This window comes from Prionailurus viverrinus, chromosome A1, assembly GCF_022837055.1.
Source record: "Prionailurus viverrinus isolate Anna chromosome A1, UM_Priviv_1.0, whole genome shotgun sequence".
Classification (NCBI taxonomy): Eukaryota; Metazoa; Chordata; class Mammalia; order Carnivora; family Felidae; genus Prionailurus; species Prionailurus viverrinus.
In genome coordinates this window covers 131949151-131956447 of record NC_062561.1, presented here as the reverse complement: position 1 = coordinate 131956447, position 7297 = coordinate 131949151, and the positions used below count along the sequence as shown (strand labels likewise).

Genomic DNA, 7297 nt, shown 5'->3' with positions numbered 1-7297 from the left:
CTCAGAGGTCCCGGAGCTGTTCTCTGGCGAACTCCTTTCCCCGCTGGAGTCTCGGAGCCTGCTGGACCAACGGAGCCCAAGGAGCTCCTAGAAGCTGCTCCTCGGAGATGCCCTCGCCGGAGCAGTAAGAACTTCCTGCTTGAGTCCCGGCGTTTCCTCCACCTGGAACTCCCCGGGGGGGAGAGAAGGGTAGAAGACCCCAGGGGGAGGGGCGAGGGGGATCCTAAGGCAGCTCTTTCTCCCCTCCCCCTCCCCCCGCTGGGCGCGCAGGCATGGATGTGCTCAGCCCTGGACCTGGCAACAACACCACCTTGTCCGAGGGTCCCTTCGGGACACGCGGCAACGCTACTGTCATCTCCGACGTGACCTTCGGCTACCAAGTGATCACCTCTCTGCTGCTGGGCACGCTCATTTTCTGCGCGGTGCTGGGCAATGCTTGCGTGGTGGCCGCGATCGCCCTGGAGCGCTCCCTGCAGAATGTGGCCAACTATCTCATCGGCTCGCTGGCTGTCACCGATCTCATGGTGTCGGTGCTGGTGCTGCCCATGGCTGCGTTGTACCAGGTGCTCAACAAATGGACACTGGGACAGGTCACCTGTGACCTATTCATTGCCCTCGACGTGCTGTGCTGCACCTCGTCCATCCTGCACCTGTGTGCCATTGCGCTGGACAGGTACTGGGCCATCACGGACCCCATCGACTACGTGAACAAGAGGACGCCCCGGCGCGCCGCTGCGCTCATCTCCCTCACTTGGCTCATTGGCTTCCTTATCTCCATCCCGCCCATGCTGGGCTGGCGCACCCCCGAAGACCGCTCAGACCCCGACGCGTGCACGATTAGCAAGGACCATGGCTACACTATCTATTCCACCTTTGGAGCCTTCTACATCCCTTTGCTGCTAATGTTGGTTCTCTACGGGCGCATTTTCCGAGCTGCGCGCTTCCGCATCCGCAAAACAGTCAAGAAGGTGGAGAAGAAGGGAGCAGACACCCGTTTTGGTGTGTCGCCAGCCCGGCAGCCCAAGAAGAGCGTAAATGGCGAGCCAGGGAGCAGAGAATGGAGGCAGGGCGTGAACAAGGCAGGGGGGGCTCCGTGCACCAATGGCGCGGTGAGGCAGGGTGACGACGGCGCCGCCCTGGAGGTGATTGAAGTGCACCGGGTGGGCAACTCCAAAGAGCACCTGCCGCTGCCCAGCGAGGCCAGTAGTATCCCTTGCGCCCCCGCCTCCTTCGAGAAGAAGAATGAGCGCAACGCCGAAGCCAAGCGCAAGATGGCCCTGGCCAGAGAAAGGAAAACGGTGAAGACGCTGGGCATCATCATGGGCACATTCATCCTCTGCTGGCTGCCCTTCTTCATCGTTGCCCTGGTCCTGCCCTTCTGCGAGAGCAGCTGCCACATGCCCACGCTTCTGGGAGCCATAATCAACTGGCTGGGCTACTCCAATTCTCTGCTCAACCCGGTCATTTACGCTTACTTCAACAAAGACTTCCAAAACGCGTTTAAGAAGATCATCAAGTGCAAGTTCTGCCGCCGAAGATGATGGACTAGTCGTCCGCAAGTAGGCCCGCCCCATCCTCTCTGCGTCCTCCAGCCCTCTGGAATCAACACCTCTGATAGCCTGCTACTTTTCCCGACTTTCTCAGCTGCTGGGTCCGCCGCTTCCAGATCTCCTTCCTCCTCCCCCTAATCCCCTGTCCCCTAATCCCTTGCTCGGAGGGTGTGCGCTTTGGGCAAAGAGGCCCCCGAAGGTGGGGCTGGAGGGCCTGGGAAACTACCTGGGTCTGTGAGAAGCGACCTTGGCTCACACTTTGGCCTCGGAATCAGTGTTGATCCTTGTAGTTGCCTCCTCCCTCTTCGGCACTCCACATCTTCGCGGCGGAAGTTTGAGCCTCAGAGGTTCAAGGCAAAAAAATCTACGCAGAAAAATAAACTGTACACCCAGCCGCCGCGCCCACTAACGGCTCCCACCTAATCGCCCCACTGCTAGAACTTGAATTTAAGGTTCAGAAGTTTGCTTCATTACCTAGTCCCAACCCTGGCCCGCACTCCTACCCTAGAAACTCACTTTTTTTTTTTTTTCCAGCTTCATCCCTTCTTTGGAGCTTCCCTTTGCGCCCTCGCCAGTCCCTATGCATTGGTTTGCTAGTAGGGAAAGGCTGGAGGTTCTGTTTTCCCAGTGCCTGTGATGTCCCTGGGAATCCCCGCTTCCCTGTGTAGACACGCTGAATAACTCTTTTGCGCACAGCCCCATGCTCTGTTTTCTTGGATTCCAAACAAGTGGCCACAAGCTGTCTCTTAGAGTGGACTTGTAAGTACAAGCAAGGCTGGGCCAGTGGGGGAGAGCGAGGCGGGAGTGAGGAACGATTGTATCCGTGCTTGCCTTCGTGTCAGCACTCACCAAAGAAACTGACAACCAGTGGGATGGGAGAACGGACTTCTGTTTGTATAGGCTGGTGGCGAGTCTGCACGTTCTGGCATCGCCACTTACCCAGCCCGGGCCATGCCAGCCAGCCAAGGTGTGCGTGCTGGGGACCCCCAGCGGCCTAAAGGTTCGCGCGCCTACCCAGCCAGCTGCTGTCTGCTTTGCACTTGGCGCGCGCGCGCGCGGAGATGTAACCCAAACAGAGCCATCCCTCCGCCTGCGCCGCGGAACGCGCAGAAGCGCGAATAAACAACACGGTTTGAGAAAGCGCGGGGTGCTAGGTCAGGCGGGAGGAGAGAGACCAAGGGAGGGAAAGAGGTGTTGGTGTCCGGCGCGCAGGCGGTCCTGCAGATGACGCTCCCCGTGGAACCTGAGAGGGCAGTTGCATCCACAGGATGCAGACTCTTTCCGCCTAATTCACCCCCTGTCCTGTTGGATAGTATAGTTCTGTTTAGCGCGTCCTAACGTTACATGGGATTTGTTCTGCAAGACGTCTGGGACACGTAGCTACTAGGACTTTGCTTTCCAAATAGGAATTCCGGGCTTCCAATCGAATGGGTCCCGATAGGTTTAGTACTGCCTGGAACCTCACAGGCGGTTACTTTAAATAATGGGACCCCAAAGACTAGTTAACTAGTTAGGGGTGCTCTCCCTTCGGAGTCCCCGAGAATCTTGTACAGGGTTATATTCGCTCCTTGGCCTGATGTGAGCCACAGGTCTAGGACAAACCGGTTTCTTGCCATTTGACTATGTGGAGCACTCCAAGCCTTCTCCCCCCAAAAGTTACTCTTTTGGCCTTGCCATTCCTGCTGAGAAACTAGTTACAATCTACTGCCCCCAGAAGGGAAGTTATTTTGGTGCTCCGTTTGAATGTAAATTTCCATCCACAGGACTGGGATCAAGAGGTTTGTTAGTGAGATGTAGCCTCTAATTTTCTGATGAATGCCGGTTGTGTTTTACCGTAACTGCACAAAGTTATTGGTTTTTTCCGCCGTCTCCCTTCAACTCTACCTTTTGAATGATTGCGTCTGCTCTTTTGAGAACAGTGTTGCAAAAGTTGCCAATGGAAACTTCACTTGTGTTTATAATATTAAGAAGGTGAAAAGACAGTTCTATCACTGAAGCCATTTTATTGTTTGTCCGCTGAACAAAGCGTCCATTTGGTATCTTTTTCTCGTACCGAAACTGAGAGTGAGTATCATATCCCGTTAAAACAGAGAAAGTTTAAGAACTCTGGACACTCAGTGGATGGTTTGTTGATGCATAGGTAATGCTGATAAGGGGCTAAGGTGGAGCAAATAAGGTAGATATCTTCAGTCCAAAAATTATTCATTTGAAAATTCAAATTTTTTTTTCTCACAATAATTTCAGTACAACTGTATGAAAAAAATGCACTTTCTGTATGTCTTCCTTAATTTTTTGAACAAATTATAGATACATATAAAATAATTCAAGCTCAAAATTTGCTTACCCAAATTATGCCTTGGCCAGCAAGTATTACATTCGAAGGGCTGAGTCCTCCATTTACTTGTGTCTTTTACAGCACTGTATGCCAATGGTTTCTGGACATTTATTCTTCCTGCTTTGGAGGAATTACGTGAAAATGGGGAAGGAGCATCCAACTGGAGTACAATTGCCAAGGCAATAGAGAAATTTGGGGAATAAGTGCATAGCAGTAAACAGCCCCTGATGCTTCTTATTTCTTTTAGTATTTGTATTAAGATAAAGTATATATGCATCAAAATTGGCCTTCACTCTTCTCTGTGACAATAAAAGACTTTATTAATGGTAATGCTACAATAAACTGATATCAATAATACATGCATCTTTATTTTAATCAGAATTACTGTCTACTTGTATTTATTTGTATTATTTAAAAATCGAAGTTAAAAAATACACTTGTCAGGAGAAGATTCTGCTATACAAATCAGGGATATGACACTTAGGGAAATAAATTCAGTTTTTAGTGCTGAAACTCAGTCTAAAGGAGTGATTTCTTTAAAAAAAAAAAACACAAAAATCCTATCTCTGAAAAGAGGAGGTCACATATGATCATTTAGCCACAAAACCATGAATTTTCCCTGACTGATACCTACAGTTAGGACTTAGACATTTGTCTAAGTAATATGGACAGGGCAGGGGACATGAAACAGAGAAATGCAGTCTCTGTAAAATCAAGGAGGCCCCATCCTGTCTTTTTATTTTTATTTTTTTTAATTTTTTTTAACGTTTATTTATTTTTGAGACAGAGAGAGACAGAGCATGAACGGGGGAGGGTCAGAGAGAGGGAGACACAGAATCTGAAACAGGCTCCAGGATCTGAGCTGTCAGCACAGAGCCTGACGCAGGGCTCGAACTCACAGACTGCGAGATCATGACCTGAGCCGAAGTTGGCCGCTTAACCGACTGAGCCACCCAGGCGCCCCCATCCTGTCTTTTTAAAGCAGTGGACAGTCTGACACCCCTCCTCTGTCTTCCCCACCACTTCCTGCTAGAGGAAAATGGCTTCACCTGGTTTCAAATAAAGTAACTCATTGTTCTGGGGTTTGTCCAGCAGTTAAAAGTGGAGAGGCATTTTCCTTTCTGGCTGGGTCTCAGCTGATAGTGGGGTTCTGTATATAAGATCTATTACGATGTCAAATTATTTTTATGCTCTGTTTTCCCCTATTGGAATCATCAGGAATGCCTCTTATTTCCCAGGTTTTGGTTGTCAATTCCACCGCTTTCTAGTGTCAGAATGATGGCTGCAGGGCAAGGTGAACCCAGGTACACTATAAGGGGAAAACACAGGCCAGGGATATTTTGGCCACAGAAGAGAGCACCTTTGAAGCTTCATGAACCCTTGTTCAGGCAACACGTGTATCTAAATATTCTCCCAATAATGAAACGTAAAGACAGAGGAATTGAGAGAAGAAAAACTGTCTGGAAGTTCTCATATGAAAGCTATTACATAAATGTATCCCTGACCTTGAGGAAATTGATGCATTTGGAACATTTGTCTTTTAGAGTCTGGCTATCTCCCTTTTTTGGCCCTTTGTTCTCTGCTCTAGCATCTATTCCTCCAAGGAGACTATGGCTTTCCATTTTCTACAGGCCTCCCTGAGTCTCTATCATCACTCAAATGGAGAAAGAAAATTGTTATCATTCACTTCCAGCATGACTAGCAAGCCCGGATAACAAATTAGCAGCCGCCACGTGTAAGGCTCCATTAAATAATGTTGAAACATGGACCTACAAATTAAAGTAAGATGCTTTTGTCACCTTGAAGGAGTTTCACCCTCCTTGGGTCTGTAACAACAAGCTACTAAGGCTAAGTAAACATTAGTGGTAGAATATTAGTATCGTCTAAACAGGACAAGTCACAAGAGTTTGGCTCTAAGAATTCAGGGGACAGAGATCACCGTGAGCTGGGTGTGGGTAAGAACGATTCAGCAGGGAAGGCTGTGTAAAGCCTCCAGGATTGAGCTGTGGGCACACGGCTGTGGGTGGTATGAAAAGGCAGACATTCTTTAGGAGATGCCAAAGACCACCTGATCCCTTCTTCTTGTTAAGTGGGGGCCTGGGATAAAATTTGTGGCGGAAGTGCTGGATGCTGGTGGCCTGGGTTGACTGAGGTGGAGAGCCTAGAGAAAGATGCAGACTCATGGCTTAACAATATATTGGTCAGGGTTAGTTACAAGACAGAATAATTCATGCTTCTGTAATGTGTGAGTAAGTTTTTGCCAAGTAATTTTCACTCAATATACTGTTTAAATTTAGGTAGCAGGTCCTTTTGGAAATACCCGTTAGACCACTTTAGCCAATGCAGAGGGTTCACACTGGGTAAGTATAGAAGAAAGTGCTAGAGGGGTGCCTGGGCAGCTCAGTAGGTTAAGACTCCAAGTCTTGATTTTGGCTCAGGTCTCGTGATCTCATAGTTTGTGGGATCCGTGGGGCTCTGTGCTGACAGCACAGACACTGCATGGGATTCTCTCTCTCCCTCTGCACCCCCCACCACATGTGCGCGTGCATGCGCATGCTCTCTCTCTCAAAATAAATAAATAAATAAACATTTTTTTTAAAAAAGGAAAGTGCTAGCGATCATATGTGGAATTATTATATTTCCAGATTAAAAAGCTAGAACTATAGTTTAAGTCACTGTAGACCACTAAGAATGAAGGTTGAAGTTCTGTTTGGAGCTCATTTCAATGACACAGGTGTGAAACAATAAAGACCTGAATGGGGGATGTTAGCAGAAGGGATGGGAAACCAGTTAGACTCTGAAAAGTACATCAAAGGAAGAACTGTCAGGACTTGGTATCTGGGTGTGAGGGGAGAGGGAGGTGAAGATGCTCCTGAGGCTTTGTGCCAAGAAAATGTGGGCAAATGACAGAAAAGGGGAAGTTGAGAGTTACTTCTCCTCTGGGTCTTTGGGCTTTTTTTTTTTCTTTTTTAGCTTTATCTGTAAATATAAAAGGGCTTTGTTTCCTGCTAAGGGAATTCCCAGCCCAGATGGCAGGGGCCTGCTGGGAAAGGTATTGATACATGTCACAGCATTTGAACACTCTGTCATTTGGGAGAGTATGTGAGTAATGCCACCTTAGAGAATGCTTAGATGAATACCCTGACTGTTGATGCACCTTTTTTAACTTTCAGTAGAATTTGTTTGGAGAAGCCACAATTCCAAGGTGCTACAGCAGCCTTTCAAGAGGGGCAACCGAAATGCATCATCCTGGGCAGTGTGTTAAGGATACACGAAGCCCAGAAGATTGAGTCTGTCCAGTTGACCAATGGACAGCAGAGCAATACAGTTTACTCTTTAAATCCAGTGATCAAGAACTATAGCAGACCCATTTGATCCCTAAACAGATATTCCTGGAAAATCTGGATCCAGG

General features: G+C 48.4%; 1 protein-coding gene across 1 annotated transcript; it reads left to right on the top strand.

The window, feature by feature from the left end:
* The first annotated feature begins 272 nt into the window (after window positions 1–272).
* On the top strand, window positions 273–1541 carry HTR1A (5-hydroxytryptamine receptor 1A). The gene has a single exon (XM_047872014.1). It carries the CDS (start codon window positions 273–275, stop codon window positions 1539–1541), a length of 1269 nt encoding a protein of 422 aa, XP_047727970.1.
* The last annotated feature ends 5756 nt before the right edge of the window (window positions 1542–7297 follow it).

What these genes read in the sequence shown, in the direction of transcription:
- HTR1A (XM_047872014.1), top strand. Translation starts at nt 273, where the DNA reads ATGGATGTGCTCAGCCCTGGACCTGGCAACAACACCACCTTGTCCGAG.